We start from the raw sequence: 19,147 nt of genomic DNA on the forward strand, positions 1-19,147 counted from the left end.
ACAAACTACATTTTTATGTCTTATTAACTACAAGAGAGACTCGTGTCAGTAATCTGTATTATATATCTCCAGCAGGCCAAGATGTAGAGAAATGTATGGCAAAATTCTAGGTTATTTAATTGTTTTGTAGTATATCTGTGTAAACCTTTACAGGAAATATCTTTATCATTAAGGGTGTTAACTTATATGAAGTGGGAATGGGGTGGTGGAGACAAAACAAGTGAGGGGGGGCGGGGGGGCGGAGGCAAATAAACAATACATTTATTATTAGAACAAGTTTATAAAAAGCTTTTCAGTAAGGCTACATAAAGAATGGACATATTAATAATATGCGTGCTTATTCAAATACAAACCAATCCTTTATTTCTTCATTCATGAATGAATCTACAAAGATATCCTTTTCAAACGGTCTGATCGATCATGAATAATTCGATTATAATTTATGTGATCATTTAATATTTAATCTATTTATATTTACTGCTGTTTATATAATAGTGTAATTCGTTCATTCATGCGCGTGGTGGGAAAAACCTGGAGCTGGACGTCCTTTATGCAAATTTCATGCTGGACTAGCCAATAGGAATCGGTCGCGCTGGATTCCTCTACATATTCATGATTGCAGCAGGAGTTCCCATCCAACAGCAGGCGAGCTGAGATGAATATTCAGACGATCCGTCGACAGGGAGCGTCAGCTTCAGTGCACATCTGGATGAGAGGCGTGAGAGAAGCGCTGAGTGCGAGTTCACGTGGGGAAAAGCTAATGAAACTGAACAAGCCGCTCTGGGAGGTCGGTTTAAAGGAGGGTAAAGGGGAATATGATTTTTTTTTTATGGGGATTTTTTTTTTTCCACTGAGGCGTTTCACACGAGCTCGTGTTAATTAGATGTAAGGCGATTCATTGAGAGAGGAAAGCAGTCCCGTCTCCTCATGCACCGCGGAATTTCTCTCCACATGACAAGCCGCAATAAGGGGCTCCTAGAGGACATGGTGTCCAGGCTGTGGGAGCTGGAGACCGCCAGACAGAGACAGGAGAGACTCGTGCTGAGCGTCCTGGAAGCCGGAAACACCGAGAAGGAGCGCGAGACTCTGAAATGGCAGCAGGTCAGTATAGCGACATCTGCATCCAGTATTTGTGCACAGAGTCTTACTATAGTGTCTGAATAAATAACCAATGGAATAAAGCATAAAGCAATCATAATGACTCGGATCACATAGTGCGTAATGTTGTTAAACTGCACACGTGCGTAAAGGCTGCACGCGCATTTTGGACAGGTGCTGAAGCTCGTTTTATTTTTATTTATTTATTTTTTTTTTTTTAATGCATTTAAATTTGACTGCATGAATCTAAGCGGGGTTTAAACTTGATCTTTTCTGTCTTGATCACAGTTGAAACGCATCGCATCCCCTGCCCCTTTGTAGTGTGTGAGGCTAGTTGACAGCTGAAATTGATGTGTCTTTGGGATGGGGGTGGAGTTTGGACCCATTTTAATGGTCCATTGTTCCTTTCTGGTGATCAGCACAACTTACAGAAGTCCAAGTCGGTCCCTAAACATGCAGTGTATCACAACCAAAAATAAATAAATAAATACATAATACAACTTGCACATAGTTTATTGGTTGTTGTTTTTTCTTTCTTTCTTTCTTAGATTTGCACTAAACTGTAAACACCTGCAATCGCGCGCGCGCAGCAGAGATTATTGACCAGCAGCAGAACATCTTAAATGGAGGGAAATACAAAAAAAAAAAAAGCACACACACACAATTGATAAGAACCTTTACAAAACCAAAGAGCAAAATCAATATATCTGGCAAAAAAAAAAAAAATTAAAATGCCTGCAGATAAACAAGGCGCGCTTCTGCACAGCACGTGCATCCTCCAGCGTGTAACACTGACGTCACTCGCAAACACTTCACTATGCAGGCAGGTCCTTCAAGAGAAACCAAGCAATGTAGTAATCAAATAAAAACAACCCACCCCTGTATCGCCCGAGGCCCCGCCCCCCTTTCGGTGGATCAAACAAAAGGAGCGTGGAGTGGAATACTAATGAGCTGCTCTCTCTCTCTCAGGGGACCGCGCGCGCCTCGGAGTCACGGGCCCTTTGATCCTGAGCCAGCCAAGCTCGAGACATGTCACTCAAATGAATTGTCAGAGGCACGCGCCGTAGGAAAACTCATCACACACACACACACACGCACACGCACGCATGCATACACACACGATTTATTTTTACGTTTATTTATCCACATGTGGGGCCGATTTTAAAATTGTTTTTTTTTTATGTGATTTCACATCTCAATTTATCCACGTTTTTTGTATTCATATGTGACTTTTTTTCACGTGCTTAATGTTCATTTTTCCACGTGGGGCATGGGTTTTTTTTTTTCACGTGATTTTTTTCCCCCAAATGTGATTCTTTTTATCACATTTTCAACGTTTGTTTTACGTGATTTGTTTAAATTCTTTTTCCACACATGATCACGTGATGTTTACGTCAAGTGCACTTTTAGTGCATGACATGATGAAATGCACCTTCACTTGTTTTCCACATATGATCCATATGTATTCACATAATGAGATGTGACGTGTGTAGCTGTGTTTTCTCTCTAACAAGGTTTTATCTTGATTTTTTTCTTAGACTCCGATCTCTTTAAACCTTAAAAACAACAACAACAACAATAACAAACAGTATTATTCAGATTGTCAGCCACTCTCTATCCCATCCATCAGCCGAAAGATGTCAACTCTAACCAGGTATTATTCAGGTGGTGGTGATTAAAACAAAAAAAACAAATGTTAATACCATGTCCTCACTCTTAGACAAGGATAAATATAATATCCTAAAAATCCTTTTTGGCTTAAACGGTTCTATATAGAACAAAAGAGAGCTTTCCAAGTGGAAGACAATCGAAGAATGCTGTGAACTACTACTGAGTGAACGTTTACCTCAGGCACACATGGAGATTACAGCTGAAAAATGCATTATGGTACCTACAACATCGCAGTGTCATGTAATCCTGTGTAGTTAATTTAATTACCACCCTTAGCACCTTAGCACATGCTGAGCTTACGGTGTGATAGGATTCGTTTTACATTACATGGCATTTGGTTACAGAAGCTCCTATCCACGGTGTATACATCTGAGCAGTGGAGGGTTAAGGGTTGCTCAGGGGCCCAGCAGTGACAGCACATCAGGGCTGGGATTTGAACTCACGACCTGCTGATTTGGCAGATCCTTTTATCCAAAGCGAGTTACAATTAATTCAGCTGAGTAGATGAGAGATAAGTAGATGCTCCATGTCTTACAATGTTGGCAGTCCGAGTATTTATTTGAACCTTGTGATCAGTAGCCCAGTGTCTTAATAACTGATTCACCAGTAGGATACAGGCCTAACTAAATGAATCCAGACGAGGCAGCATTAGAGGGTGGGATATCTCCATGCACAGAGGACTGGACTGCTTATTATACTAGAATCTGAGACACCATGGCACAGTGACCTCAGTACGTGCTGTGCTACTTCCTGTGTGTGTTTGTGTGTGTGTGTGCGCGCACCTTGACACAGCATATAAAGATTAATTATGGATAAGTCCTAAGGGGTCTCCAAGGGAACAGGGGGCAACTCTAAGCCGCAAGCTGTTTGCTTTTGATTGCAACATCATCAGGATTGGGTTTGACTTCCACTGGAGCAAAGTATCAATTGAAAATGGTTCACTTTAATTACGTAAGCCTTCATTGAAAACATCGACTGATGGAAGTCTGAGAAGAAGCAAGCCTGGCTAAAAGCAATTAACACAACCCCAATCATTAACACTAACACAAAGACCCGGTCTCACTCTTGCTTCTCATTCCTCGGTCTCTTTCTCTTCGCCTTCCTTCCTCTTTCCTTCTCTGCCATCCATCACTTTCAACACGTTGCCATGGTTGCAAGCCGGCATTAATACGGTCATGGTCACGTTTAATTTTAGTCACTGCTAAATTCAGATTGAAGAAGATGTCGCAACAAAAGTAAGACAAAACTTGCCTGAGTAAGAATTACTGTATGTGTTGGGTCAGGTCAGAGAGATTGTGTGTGTTCATGACAATACGGATTAAATGCAAAGATATATATATATATATAAGACTGTTTCAGACAGAGAGTGGGTTTAGGGATGAAAATCTGTTTTCATATCATTCTCAAGGCTGTAGATTTTTAAATTATTTCTCATTCTCACATTCACAGCCTTTATTTCTGTTTATTGTGCTTTTAGTTCGTAGTAGATTCTTTCAGCTACATCATATACACTTGAATAAACAGATTTCTCCACATTTCTGGGTTGTTGGTTTTTTGTTTTTGTTTTTTTGTAATTGTTTGTTTGCTTCTCTGTCTGTTTGTTTGAATATCCTGTTCTCATCCAGCCAAATGATCTCCACTAATTAGTCAGTTTTGGAGTGAGAAGGTTTATAAATTATTCATTGCCTTAATGTCGCATAGCAACATTTGATTTTTTGTCTGCCACAGATCCTCACGACGGATTTTCCTTTGGACAGCTTTTCCTTTGGACAGCTTTCACTAATTCAGTAATGATTTGGTGTATAATAAGAGACAGAATAAGAGAGAGAGAGAGAGAGAGAGAGAGAGAGAGTGTGTGTGTGTGTGTGTGTGTGTGTGTGTGTGTGTGTGTGTGTGTGTGTGTGTGTGTGTGTGCTAAATGTGCTGAATGTGTATATATGTGTACATGTTAAATAGATGAAAAATGCCCAGAGCCTTTTTGTTTTCTGACACCAGGCCTGAGGTCTCGTACAATTAATCTAAAATGTTGGTGTTAGGAAAAAGTAAAGTAGGAGAAGCACTTGGACTGGAACCAAAATTGCAAACCCTGACACTAATCTACCTTCATAATGACGTGTATTGCAGAAGCAGCTCCAGGATGCCCCCGGTGGTGTGATGGTGGTACTGCAGCAGCAGCTCGGTGAGTTAACGATGGACTCCAACAACGAGGACAACCTGGACAGTGTGTCGAGCTCAGGTACTCCCTCCAGAGGCAGGCACATGCATTGTGTATCGTATATCCTCACAGTGACTCAAAAGAATATCTTTTTATCCTTTGGTTTGACATTTTTTGAAGGGAATTTGTGATAATATTTAAGAAGATTAATGCCGTGTTGCCCTACATAAGTGCAAACAGGTTTAAGAGGTTGCTTTAATATCTAAATGTGTTTTTGATTAGGAACAATGGTTGCCCTGAGGGAATTTTGTACTAATATGACCAAAAAAAAAAAATGTCTACAAAAGAAACACATAAGCTGTAACAGCACTGCTAGCTAGCTAATAATGGCTAACAATACACAGAAGATGATCAGTGATGGGGTGGTGTGTTGTATTTATCTTGTCAGTGATTACAATTTTTATTTATTAAAGAAATACACATTGTACGCTTTATCTGTTTATAGTTCAATAGTTTAATGTTGTGGGGCATCCACGAAACAGGTTAGTTCCTCTAATCTTACTTACATTACGTATTCTCTTAAAGCTAATACAGAGGAACTGCAAAGTATAAACTCCTCTATCCTGCAGATTTTCGCATTGCAGAAAACTTAATTACGGCGTTACCTCTGACTGTTACAAAGCACTGACACTGGAGACGCCTTCCATTACTGCTAAATAAACATCTCCTTACAAGACAACCTTTTCATCCATTTACTACGAGGCTTAGATTTCTCCTATATATGCAGTAAGTCCCTGTGAAAGAGGGATGTTATGGAAATGTTACTATAGATATGATCATGTATCATTAATCTGTGATTTTCATTACATCCAGAATGACTGACTGAACCGCCGTTACAGGAGATGAATCAGCACCTTCTGAACAAATAGATTAGAGAATTCAGCAGCACTGTGGAATAAACTGTAATAAAACACAAGACTTACTAGATACACACTATAATTATTCAGAGCCAAATTGCTCCTTTGCGATTGGCATTGCAATATTAAAGTCTTTTTCCTCTGGTACTCTTTCTTATGTTCACTTGCTTTTCAAAGTGCAGATTGACCCATTTGATGATTAAAAAAAAAAACAATATAAAATTGATATAATTGATTATAGACTACATAAAGAACATCGAGGGAAAGCCTGCTTAATGTGAACACAGCTTTAGTTATTACTTTCCTCTGAAATGTTTCTCTGCTGCATTATACACTACACCTTCATGCTCTTTATTGACATTGTGCATTGATTGTGTAATTGTTTTTGACATTGTGTGTGTCCTCAGGTCTTTACAAGCAGAGTGAGATTCAGTCCCCTTTAAGACACTCGAGATCTTCTCCCAGTCTTTCTTTCTACAGCCACAGAGGCAGATCAATGGGTCAGTCCATACTCCAGATATTCACTCATCCATCCTTTATATGCATTATTGTTTCTGTGACAATTCAATGATTATGATTACTCTTAATCAGAAAATTTAGATAATGATCATGATTCTTTATTGGTCACATATATTGGTTACATATTCTTTGCATACCCCAGCATGTTAGGAAGTTGGGGTCAGAAAGCAGGGTCAGCCGTGATACAGCGCCCCTGGAGCAGAGAGGGTTTAGGGCCTTGCTCAAGGGCCCAACAGTGGCAGCTTGGCAGTGCTGGGGTTTGAACTAAGCTACCACTGCTAAGCTACCACTGCCCCTCTAGATATAAATAAAATAATCAGTTATGGGGTGATGTGAAGTAAATTATTCTCCTATAATAGTATGTCCTGAAGTGTTTTATTCCTCTAATACTACAGCCAACTATTATGTTTTTTTTCTATTTATCTTTAAAGAAAAAAGAAAAAAAAAAGACATCATATTTGCTATCCTTTTATAGTTCTATTTATGCTGCGGAACCTCTGTGAAACATATTAGTTCCTGTTATAGCAGCTATAAACAGCCATCCCCTCACCAACCTCTCATTTTGTCTTAAACTGAGAAATCACAAAGTTCTTTGTCCCGAAGACTTTCCCTTAGCAGAAAACTGACTTTAACAAAGCACTAACACTGGAGACTCCTTCCATAAATGTTGTCTAATTGCTTACATGCAGAAAAGTTCCCCATATCAATGACTGGACATTTTTCTTTGTAAATTAACAACAGAATTTGACTAAAACATGTATTAGAGCGTGAGTATTAATATAACCCTGTGACTTACCTTCAGCTGGCAATGTTGTCAGAGCTACTGTTATAGAAAATTAATCAACACCTCCTACATCAGATTTATAACAACATGCATTATGCAGTATGTTGGTATTCAAATGTGTATAGCGATAAGTTTAGTAGAGCTGCATGAGCTATCATTTGTTTGTTTTTATCACATCACAGAAGGCTTGCAGTACATATGCCTTCAAAATGAAACCTCTAACAAAAGTGTTTTGATGAATCACAACATTCATACGATCTGACAAGTGCAAATAATTATGGGCGGAATAATGCAGACTAGTTTCTTAACAATATCACCTCTAAAAGATTTTTTCGAATACGTTGGAAGGCATGTAAACTTTACAGCATGTAGCAATTCATCAAAAATGTCAGTATATCAATGGTATGGTCATATCTATATAGTGATACTGAATTTGCTTCACCTTTTCTAGAAAAGGCCTACGTGCCGGACTGGGAGGGTCAGAGGACACGGCCTTTGCGTGCTTTTCTGCCTCGTTCGTTCTCTGCCCCCTACCCCCCTTTAGAGGGCATTGCAGAAGGAATTGAGGATGCAGAGGATGATGACAATGAAACCCTGTGGTCAAAAGGCCAAACTCCAAAAGGAGAGGACTTGAATGGAACTGACATGGGTCCCATTATGAATTTAAATGAGGATGGTGGCTCTATTGGGATCCATTGTGATCATCAAGGTCCCACTGCGGAGATGGATGAAGCCCCCACAGAAGAGGACATTCAGCAAGCAATGCGTGTGGAGACCTATATTTTGGGTCTTCTACAACGCTATTATCTCAACCAAACTCCCACCTCTACAGAAGTCCTCAGTTCTACTCCTGATTGCTGGCAAGAACTGCATGCATATCCCCCGAACTACTACGAACAACCTGAAAATTCAGAGTGGCAGAAATGGGAAATCTTCAACGATGAAAAGGCATCGCAAGATAGGTACTATCTGGGAAATGACACTGAGCGATTCTCACAGGCTTGTAAAGATCCAGGCTCCTCCATAGAGTCATGCAGTATCATTGCTGATATAGATTCACATTGTCTTCATCGTCCCTGTGTTTCTCCACCTTTATCCTCTGAATCTCCCAAACAAGACTGGGAACCTACATCTCTGGAACTGGCACATCAACTGCCCTTAGCCAGACTGTATCAGGAGGAAAGATGGTCATCAATTGGGCAGAGGCATGTAAAGACAACCAACCAGTCTTGTTCAGAAGGCAACTCCCAATCTCAAGGTTTTACCACCAAACCAGAGCATGGCTATTACACACTGGGATGGGATATGGATATGCACTGCTTCAATGAAGATTATATGTCCAGTCAGAGACTCTGGAGCTCCACGGCAGACCTCAGTCAAGAAGAAAAGGCGACGCTGCTCAGAGTGGAGGAACGACTGTTGAGAGACTCCAACCTACCATTTCACATCAGCCCCCATTCATCTACTAAGTACTCTGAGCAGGACCATAACATTGGTAATGAGACGAATGCTAGAGGAACTCAAGAAGATGGATCTGACTCCAGTCTGAGTGAGACGTGCTCTCCAGGGTCCAGCTCAAGGTCAAGTGACTCAGATGAAAGTGGGGGCCTTGTCTGGCCTCAACAGGTGCCCCCATATGTGCCTTCTTTTTCCCAGAATGCACCTACTGCCATGGTCAGGATCAAAGCCTCGCATGCACTAAAGAGGAAGATCCTGCGTTTCCGCTCAGGCTCGCTAAAAGTCATGACCACTGTCTAGTCCCAGATATGGCAATTGAGATTCGTTTGGTATATGTTTGACGGTGTATGGTGTTAGAAAACGGAATCCATGCACCCAAAGCTGGATTCAATACGTGTCCAAATTCTGACCTAGTTGAATGTCATGGAATCCTCTGTACAATTTACAAAGCTGGCTAAGTATGGAGAGTTACCAACACACAAACACACCTTTGGTTCTCTGGGTGAGAGACTTGAATACTGTTATCAATATGCTTTTAACCTTTGCCTTTTGCTTTCAGAGACCAAACTGATATCCCTGATTTGTGGATATCGCTGATACTTAATCCTGTCCTGGGTGCCCCTGGGGCCAGGTATTGTTGCCTCTATGTCAGGTCTGCATTTCCTATAGATATTCCAGTTTTCTTCCCCCTCCTACAACATGCTGGTCAGTGGAGAGTCTTTTTGCCATGGACTGGTATATTCCTACTTTACACCCAGTGTTGCTCTACATTAACCACAGCCCTGTCCAGGATAAAGTAACTGAAGACAAGATGACCAGTTCTAAGACGACATTGATAGATACCACACTGCACCTTATTAGAAACATTTCTCTTGATATCACTGACCTGTGATGGTTCCTAAAGACACAGTGAGTCTCTTTGGTGTATTTCCTGGATGTAATAACTGCAGGAAGCACCAAGGATTTTGTGTCTTCTAGAAGGTTCTTTAGATTCAGACTTTCTTTCATGCATTTCCTATGAAGTGCCTGGAGTGGGCGATAGCGGGTAATTAACCACCCGCTCCACCTACTTTTCCCCCTAGTTTTCTTTTTTTTTTTTTTTTGCTACTGCTCAACTTTGTAATAAGTAACACTAAGCCGAGTTAATTCAGAATGTTTCCTCTCGTAACCTACTTTTTTTAAAGAATGTAATGACGATCCCTTGACAAGCCATATGCAGTTTATCGTGATATTCGAGAGCTCGTAACAAAAATATCCAGTTTGTTCTGATGATTCGTTCTGATGGATCTCACACAGGCATGGTTTTATTCGCTGAATTTGTTTTAAATCTTATTAGCTTCTAACGCAGCTGTATGTGTGTCATGTGGTTTCTAAAGAGCAACACCAGTAGCCTTTTTTTCCTGTTGTAACACCCTGTATTCAAATGTTCAAACACCATCTGGACACTCTGATTTAGTTAATGGTAAAGAAGGGGGGTGGGTGGGGAGGGAGGGGTCAAGGTCAAGTAATTTGGATGAAAATGGGAGCCTTGTCTGGCCTCAGCAAACGCCCCCATGTTTGCTTTCTTTCTCCCAGAATGCAAGTTTATTGTTTGACAAAACTAAATCGCATAAAGTCTTTGTGGTATAAACACCGCTGAGAACTCATGCTTTTATGAAATTAGCTGGAGTTGCTCTTTAAGTATGAGCTCGATGCCACCCAGTGTACCAGCTGAATGTGAGTTGTTTCTGTCTCGTGATAGCACTGCCGACCTCAATGTGAAAAATAGCCATTCCGACAGCTGTAAAAACCTGTACAAGCTTAATACGATGCTTAAATAACTAATCCAGTGAATGCACTCTATCTCAGAGTCTTGTACATAATGTAATAAGTATTGTCTTGCCTGCTGTTTTCACGCCTGCATCTTTGCTCTGTGCATTTTAGATGCACCTTTTTTTAGTATTTGAAAAAGCTTTCTTATTCCCTTTTACTGCATGACGATAATAAACCGTTTATATTAGCAAGCCTTTTGATTACACACTTGCCATTCATTTATACTCGTCTTAGTATAACCCTTGTATAATTCCTATATGATGTCATGAGAATTGTCATTATTTTGTAAGCTAAAGTCTGAAATCTGCTGAGTTTGCTGACAGTCTACTGTAAAGACTTGTGCTGAAACATTTACACAGAAAATCTAAAATTAGGTTATGCTGCAATGCCAAAAATATCAAATCGTCCTTGATTTTTTTTTTTTTCTAATAAAACTCATCTGGCAGGAACGATGCGGTGTTGTATAGAGATTATGCAGTACACCCTTCGTTTGTTTTTTAAATGCTTCTTTGACTGTTTAACAGTTCTGTCTTTACTAGAACTTGAAACATGTTTTCCCTGAAAAATCAAATCTCTCTTTTTTTTTCTTTTTCTTTTTTCTTTTTTTCTTTTTTTTTTTTTTTTTACAAAGAATCTTCTCTAAAATTCAATAAAGAATAAATAAAGTAGTAAAAACACATTTTAGTATTAAAAACAATATTTTTTAAAAAATGGTTTAACTACAAATTAAATGTACAACGTACAAACAATTAAATGTACAATATGTGCAAAAAGTAAATGTACATCATTTCCCTTTCACCCAATTTTAGTCAAATATCCAGAGTTTATCAAATATCAACCAAATGTCAAATGTTTGTCAAATATCCACCAAATTAGATAATTTGGTGTCCAAATTTTGGCTGTTTAGTTTTGCACAAGACAAACAAGACTAACAAGTAAGAGAAGATTGAAAGCCGCCATTTTAACTTTGTGCAATCAGTATTCTTGAGCTTCTTATACACCCCTCAAAATATTATAAATGTTGTAAATATTTTAGTATTTAACGACTTGCCTGGAAAGGCCGATATACGCACTACACTTTTATGTTTTATGTTTTACATCTAGAATTCTCCCGGAACAAAACGGACTATCTAGGTAATAATAACCGTGCTTTTTAGCCACACCTCCAAGCTCTGTGGAAGTTCACAGTGATTTTTCTGGACGTTTATTTTTTTTGCGAAAATTGTGATGACATAAATATTAACTCCCCACTGTTGGGAAACCCTTCAACTAGTTGTGGTGCAATCAGTTGCCATTAGAAGTCCTAATTATTTGAATGGAGTTCACCTGTGTGCGATTAAAGTGTCATGTGATCTCAGTATAAATACACCTGTTCCAGGAAGGCTCCATTGTTTTGTTTTGTTTTGTTTTGTTAGGGAACATATCTAAACAAACAGCATCACGAAGAACGAGCTATCAAAACAAGTCCGGGACAAACTTCTGGAAAAGTTCTAATCTGGATTTATCCCAAAACTTTAAACATCCTGCAGATCACCATTAAATCCAGTGATAAAAAAATGGACGCTACCTAGTAGAGGCTGGCCACCAAAAGCCAGTGAGCAGCTAAAGAGGGAGGGGATTAGTCAGAGACGCGACCGAACCAATGCAATCATATAATTATATATTTTTACATTTTAAATAATTTTGCAACCTACATATAGTGATATTTTCACCTGACTATTATGGGCTGTTTGTTGTTGATTCATGGCATATTCCCACTTAAGTGCATTTCAGTTCCAGGTTGTCCATCCATCCATCTTCTTTACCGCATATCCTTCCTTCAGGGTCACGGGGAAACCTGGAGCCTATCCCAAGGAAGCATCGGGCACAAGGCGAGGTACACCCTGGACAGGGTGCCAATCCGTCGCAGGGCACACTCACATACACATTCACACACTACGGAGACTTTAGACACGCCAATCAGCCTACCATGCATGTCTTTAGCCACTTTAATAGCTGGATGTATGACATGCATATAAAGACTCTCTTTTAGCCCTTATATTGATATTTGTCCATGTTAATTATTGAAATATTGTAAACATGACTCAAATAATAATATCATATAAACACATAGTTTATACATATATATATATATATATCATGAATTGTTTAATTTCAATAGTTTTACTAGTAAAAAAAAACGATATTTGTACAAAGAAAGGTGTAGTTATAATTGCACATATGGAAGATTTGCACAATAGAACATATATATTCACAAGATGAACAGAAATGCTGACAAAAAATATTTCCTTCCACATTTCCATCCACAAGTTTCAGATTCATATAACATTCAGATGTGGATGTGATACTGAAGTAACAAGTTGCTTAACAAGCACAAAGATATTTTCTTTTTCAAAAGATGTTTTGTTAGCTGTTAAGTTGTTCACGTGTTATAAGCTCAAGAACGAAAAGCCAGGTCCATAACTGATAACTGAACTTGATGTTAATTTACATTTGCACTGCTCGTCCAAGGAACTTATTTGGTATTTTGAACCATATTCACGTAAATGCACATCTGTTAACTGAGGTCACACAGAGATCCTTCAGGGAATGAAATAGTATTAGTAAAAATTTGCATTTTATTCGTCCTTTAAACGTTCAAACTTTCTAATATTGATGATGATGATGATGATGATGATTGCCTTTTTGTTTTCATTACCACTGAGTGTTGAACAAACTGTAAGTTTTAGGTCACCTCTGCAGGGCACAAAACCGACGGTTGTCGGTTGAATTGATGTCGATTTTAATGTTAATTAAATTAATTAATTAATTAATTAATTATTTTTTAAAAAATCTATTACTGAACGTCATAATCAGTAGTACTAATTATAATATTACATCCTATACTTGTTAAGAAATGTCACTTCGTGTGCTGGAAGCTTTGATTAATTTAGATTTTTACATGTATATTTAGAAAACTTAGAGTATGTTTTTGTTTAGCGGTGGTCAGGGATCCAAGCAAAGTTTGTGACACTCAGTGTTTTCTCAACATCCTGTGTGCTGTGTCGTTAAGTGATCTTTTATTTCTCCTGGATTTCATAAGCAGTTAAGAAATCCAGCTCGAACCGGTCTGAGAGGAGAAGGAGTGGTTAAGGTTAAGGTTAGATTAAGCCCTTAGACATACATCCCTGAACCTTCTAACTGCTGCTGAATGTGTGTAGCTGAATAAATCATACTAGTCACTGAGTAATATACTTTAAGCTGAAAGACTGAATATAACGCGATGACGTTAAGGGGTTATTAGGTACAGTATATTAGGCAACTATGTGAGCTAAATTAGGCATATATACATTATCGACACAATAATTCGGCCTTGTTTTTTTTGTTTTTTTTTCTTCATTTCTTTATGAAGACAAAATGGTCTCATAATATTATAAATTTACTGGACATTACTTATAGTAGCACTCAAGCCAATGGAAACAGCCAACCAATATAAAATTATAAACATGCTGAAACAGTTACTGTCGTCGATGTGGCACACTCGAATGTAGTTCAGTTCAATGTTACTGTAGATTGCACGGCTGAAACATTTCAAACAAAGTCGGGGTCGTGATTGTTTTTGGTATTTTTTAGATATAAATAAAATCTTTGTGTGTGTGTGTGTGTGTGTGTGTGGAGTAGACCGATGTTTTTCTAGTACAGTAGCTACTAGAAACTTGTCTAGATTAAGACCTGTGTTCTCTCAGTAGTTTGTGTCAGTGGTGCTCTTGGTGTTCATTGTCATGCTGACTCCTCGACCCGGCTCTTCAGAAGCAAAGTTGAGTACACTCTTCAGTGTCTTGGTCAAGCTCTCCTTAAAGCCACGGCCCAGGCAAACATAGAGCAGTGGGTTCAGGCAGCTGTTGAAGTAGGCCAGGCAGAGAGCTAATATATAAGCCAGGTGAAGGTTTACCCTTCTTTGATCCACTGCCTTTTCAAAGACCACCATAGTAATCTCCATGATATGCAAGGGAATCCAGCACAGCAAGAAAGTGATCACTACAGCTAGGATGATACGCAAGGTCCGTGCTGACCTCTCGTTTTGCCTCTGGGATGACCTTCGGTGTGCCCTCTGGTACACTATCCAGTGGCTGTAAGAGATTATCAGGAACGGCAGCAGAAAACCAAGCAGGAAGCGTGTCATTACCATGGCCCAGGCATGAAACAGGCTTACATAATGGCCACGACATTGTATCTTTGTCCCACGCTGCTCTACGTTCATGTGGATGAACTGGGGAATTGTGCCAATAAGTGCCACCACCCAGACACTCAAACAGACCCAGCGAGTCAGATTCGGTTGCCTCCAGTTCTGGCACCAAGCAGGCCGAGTCACTAGGACCCAGCGGTCCAGACTGATGACCGTTAATATCAGCACGCTGCAGTACATGAACATATACAGTAGGCTATGCAGTAGTTTGCAGGCTAACATACCAAAGGGCCAATGCATATCTTGAGCCAGTTCTACCATGAGCAGGGGCAGGGATAAACAGCACAGCAGGTCAGTCAAGGCCAAGTTCAGAAACCACTGGGCATTAACTGAACAGGGCATCTTGAATGCCGTCACCCAGACAACCAGACTGTTGCCAGGGACACCCACCAAGAAGACGATTGCATAGCAGATCAGAGAAAACCAGTGGCGCCAGCCAATCAGAGACTGGTCAGTTTTGTCAAAGAGCGTGCAGTTTCCGAGACATGAGATGTTGATGTTGGTGAAATCATACGTCTCGTTGTAATCGTAGTCACTCATTTTATCTGTGAGGAGAAGGGAAAGAGCAGGAAGCAAGCAAAATTAAGAAAAATCTCAAAAGAATTTGACCAAGTTGACCATGAGATATTTTGTGATTTGTATTGATCACAAAGTTTGGTGTAAATGTCAATCTTTTCTGTATCTTCTGAGCCCTCTCATGTGAAATGGTACTAAACGAACAATTTTAAATCTACAAATGCTTTTCATCATGGTGGAGCCCTGAAGGGTATCTATTGTTCTATTAGTTCTCATGAAATGTAAATGTAGTATACATGTACAATTTCAGGTACATAACTAGACTAGACCAGACTAGGGAAAAAAAACAAATAAATAAAATGAAAATAAATAATGTTAACATTATTGTTTTCTTGTTGTTGTTCAAGCATAACCTTTTCATTTTCTGCCGCCTTTACTGCACTTTACACCTCTCTGTAGCATTTTCTGGAGAAATTAAGCATGACTTAGCAACGGAACATGAAAAATCTTGAGGAATCACTAGTTTAATGTAAAGTACTGTCTCTAGAAAGCAATAATAACAGTATGGAGTATACTATCCACGAAGTGTAACACCTGGAAATAAGTTACTCACTTTTAGGTGAACCACAGAATGATGAACTGTGCGGATCGTGCGGCTTTACCACGCTCAGGCTCTTGTGTATGATCTGATAAGAGTCACATTTGTAAATACTGAGCTAAAAAGGATGTGGCTTGTGCAATCTACGTATGTAACACTATCCTAAGCAGAGAACTGCAGATTGTGAAGTCATATTTATGGTCTGTTACATATATTTGAACCGTGACCCCACTTTTAATCAGCAGACCCAATGCTTTGCAACATAAAAACATAGTTTTCTTCACATAGAAAATCCGTAGTATTTGAGATATGTACAGTTCTGTGGGTAGTAATGCGCTACATTTACTATCGTTACATTTACTTGAGTAACTTTTTTGAAAAAAAAAAAAAAATTACTTTAAGCACAAGTTTAACTGGCAATACGTTCATTTTAATCACAGAAATGTACTTTTACTTCACTACATTCGGTGGCATTTCTCCATTACTGTTAAATATTAACGAATATACTTATAGTGTTGTCTCCGAGTCCACCTTCGTCGAGTTGGACTCAAGTCCGAGTCCTTAATGGGCGAGTCCAAGTCGAGTCCAGAATGTAACTAAATTGAAAAAATATTTGAAAGTGTAAACTCAACACTGAGCTGCTAAATTAATATTTTAACCTTCACAAATCAATGGCAACATAAATGTAACAAAAAATACCACTATTACATCTTGCTATTGCCATTTAATATTTTTATTTCATGTAATCAGCACCTCAACTGGTTTCCTATCAAAAAAATGGTTTCAAAGAAAAAAGGGATATACAGTACAGGTATATGTAGAACTTTTATAATATTACAAGTGTATGAAAGTGTATTATATTACAAGTGTATGAAAGAAAGGAACCTGTTTTGTGGTTGTATCACACTGTGTTGTGTCCTCCAGTTCGGGTTGACGTTTCCATGATTTGATGCATCTCCCCCACAGTTTTACTCTCTCTCTCTCTCTCTCTCTCTCTCTCTCTCTCTCTCTCTCTCTCTCTCTCTCTCTCGCTCTCTCTCTCGCTCTCTCTCCACACACTTTCTCTTCTGTTCTGTACCATAGTCTGTTCTTTTGTTCTCTGTTGTCTTGTTTAGATGCAGATGCTGACAAGATTTTGTTGTTAACATGTTGTGAAAATAAAGACAGTCAACTGTCTTTGTTTTTTTGCGGGGTGTGTGAGATTTTGTGTTGAAAATGACAGGTTGTGTGTTGTTGTACGCATTACAGGACTGGGATATGCTGCTTTGTCTTGAACCCAGGTTTTATACCATATAAACAGAACAGACAGACTTGCAAGGAGAAGTGTGACTTACAGTCCACCATGTAGTCTGAAATTCAGGATTTCCCCTTCTTTTTAATCAGATACGAAGTAACTAGTAACTTTCTACTTGAGTAGTCTTCTCATTCACCTGATTAACTCTTGTTCAATTGGATTCAAAGACAATATGTTTAGAAGAACGGGCCAAAATCATTATCTGAATACCGCGGCCCATTAATTTCTTCATACAGGAAGCGTCTCGAAGCTGTCGCTACAAACAAAGGCTTCTCCACTAAGTATTAAATACATTTCAGTTAGCGTGTTCAGTACTTTTTTCCCGTGTCATTCCACTTTATTACACACAACTTCATTTCTGGACTTTAATGTTGTGAATTCTTTATATTTCCAGATTTCTGGAGTTAATACTGATATCTGGTGAAAATCCTATGTGAATAGCCTCATTGGAAATATATTTACTGAAAAAAATGTTGACACGTTCAATATTTATTGTGTGTATATATATATATATATATATATATATGTGTGTGTGTGTGTGTGTGTGTGTGTGTGTGTGTGTGTGTGTGCGTGTGTGTGTGTTTAACTATTATTCTTCTGTTCTGTTTTTTTTTTTAAAGAGATGCTCATACAGACAATTATATATTAAGATATAGACAAAATTGTCAGTCTGCTTTGTAATAATTCCTGCTTTAAGGGGTGTTTTAAAATGGTAGAAACAATCATCTGTTATTTGTTTGTTTGTTTACAATATATTATGAATGCACTGCAAAAACTATTCCTTAGCAAATAGAAGTATCACGAATATAGTCACATTGATCTAGTAAATCCTATACAATGGATTTCAATACTAGAAATGCGAGACACTTCTGAATATATTTAGAATATTGTCAAGTATTATAAAGTATTGTAAAGTGTAAAGTTAAATTCATAGTGAATAAACTGTTTACAATTGTCGAATTATGTCTTCATTAAACAAAGAACAATACTTAACTCCTAATGTGTTTATCCATGATATAAAGTGTTACTAATTTCTGAAAGGAGAATTAGTGTAACGTGTATTAAAGCAGTCATGACAAATTCTCTAACAAAGTAAAGTAAACCTGGGCTGGTATTGCAAATGTGCCACTGTTAAAATTCTGTAGCTGGTAACCATTACAGGTTTTGTTGGTTGCTTACACAACATGCTTGTGAAATAGCACACATTTCTCAAGTAACCTCTTTCAGCAAAGCTGATGTACGGTTTTGTTTGGAAACTCTGTGGCTGAAGCTCAGCTGACAGTTGAGGTTATTTTAGGCGTAAAGAATCAAATTAAACAGGGTGTGTTCTCGTGTTATATCCCTTTTATACCACAGGAAGTCGACAACAATTATATTTTTTTTATCAACTTATAGTTACATTTAATGTTGTGGAATATGACAAGATGGTTAGTATTGTCATTTCCATTATAGCAGTTATAAACAGTCATTCCTTCACGTGTTTGTTTTTTTTCTCTGTGAGCCACAGAAAAAAACAAAACGCTTATCATGTTACTGTGAACCCGGAAAGCACATAGTCCTGAAGACTCTCCCATGGCAGACACCTTACTGACTATTTCAAAGCACTGACACTGGAGACTCTATTCAAAACGGTTGAATAAACATCCCGTGACAGGGATCAATGATATCGATGATCATATGTTTTTCTTTGTTAAATAACAACACATTTATTCTTAGTCTTAATTTAACATGGAGATGGAGCGTCCTTTATATTAAGTCCCTCTGAATGAGCTGTTACTGTAGAAACAATAATGTATTAGAATGAGCAAATTAATATCAACCTGAGATTTTAAATCGTATCCGATTCCATCAACAATAAGGTTGCGAAGGTCTTGGGAGAGCGCTTTGCTTTTACCCATCATGAGATGTTTCTTTTGTGAGACCTTAGTAACGAAAAGCCTTTTTATAGACCATCAATTTACTAACCCAGCTGATATTAATTTGCACAGATAGGGGGTATAATTACTTATGGATTTCAGCTGGTTCCTTGCCTTACCATGCCTTGGAGAACTGCTTTTTCTTTGCATGTTCAATACTTTTTTCCTGTGTCATTCCGCTATA

The 19,147-nt window shown here is 38.5% G+C and overlaps 2 protein-coding genes across 2 annotated transcripts; one reads left to right on the forward strand and one right to left on the reverse strand.

Moving 5' to 3' along the window:
* Positions 1 to 385: 385 nt before the first annotated feature.
* On the forward strand, positions 386 to 10,643 carry LOC124627018 (uncharacterized). Its single transcript, XM_047153351.2, has 4 exons — positions 386 to 1,101; positions 4,894 to 5,005; positions 6,249 to 6,341; positions 7,596 to 10,643. Exons 1-4 carry the CDS (start codon positions 928 to 930, stop codon positions 8,900 to 8,902), a joined length of 1,686 nt encoding a protein of 561 aa, XP_047009307.2. The 5' UTR covers positions 386 to 927; the 3' UTR covers positions 8,903 to 10,643.
* A 2,601-nt stretch (positions 10,644 to 13,244) lies between these two features.
* On the reverse strand, positions 13,245 to 16,715 carry c5ar1 (complement C5a receptor 1). The gene is made up of 3 exons (XM_017466769.3): positions 16,639 to 16,715; positions 15,769 to 16,349; positions 13,245 to 15,184 (listed from the first exon to the last, which is right to left on the reverse strand). Exon 3 carries the CDS (start codon positions 15,177 to 15,179, stop codon positions 14,136 to 14,138), a length of 1,044 nt encoding a protein of 347 aa, XP_017322258.1. The 5' UTR covers positions 15,180 to 15,184; positions 15,769 to 16,349; positions 16,639 to 16,715; the 3' UTR covers positions 13,245 to 14,135.
* Between the last annotated feature and the right edge of the window lie 2,432 nt (positions 16,716 to 19,147).

The sequence above is a fragment of the Ictalurus punctatus genome, chromosome 4 (genome assembly GCF_001660625.3).
Source record: "Ictalurus punctatus breed USDA103 chromosome 4, Coco_2.0, whole genome shotgun sequence".
Taxonomy (NCBI): Eukaryota; Metazoa; Chordata; class Actinopteri; order Siluriformes; family Ictaluridae; genus Ictalurus; species Ictalurus punctatus.

Coding starts and splice junctions, on each gene's coding strand:
- LOC124627018 (XM_047153351.2), top strand. CDS start 928: ATGCACCGCGGAATTTCTCTCCACATGACAAGCCGCAATAAGGGGCTC. Junction 5,006..6,248: donor GGACAGTGTGTCGAGCTCAG/GTACTCCCTCCA, acceptor GTGTGTCCTCAG/GTCTTTACAAGCAGAGTGAG. Junction 6,342..7,595: donor CCACAGAGGCAGATCAATGG/GTCAGTCCATAC, acceptor CACCTTTTCTAG/AAAAGGCCTACGTGCCGGAC.
- c5ar1 (XM_017466769.3), bottom strand. CDS start 15,179: ATGAGTGACTACGATTACAACGAGACGTATGATTTCACCAACATCAAC.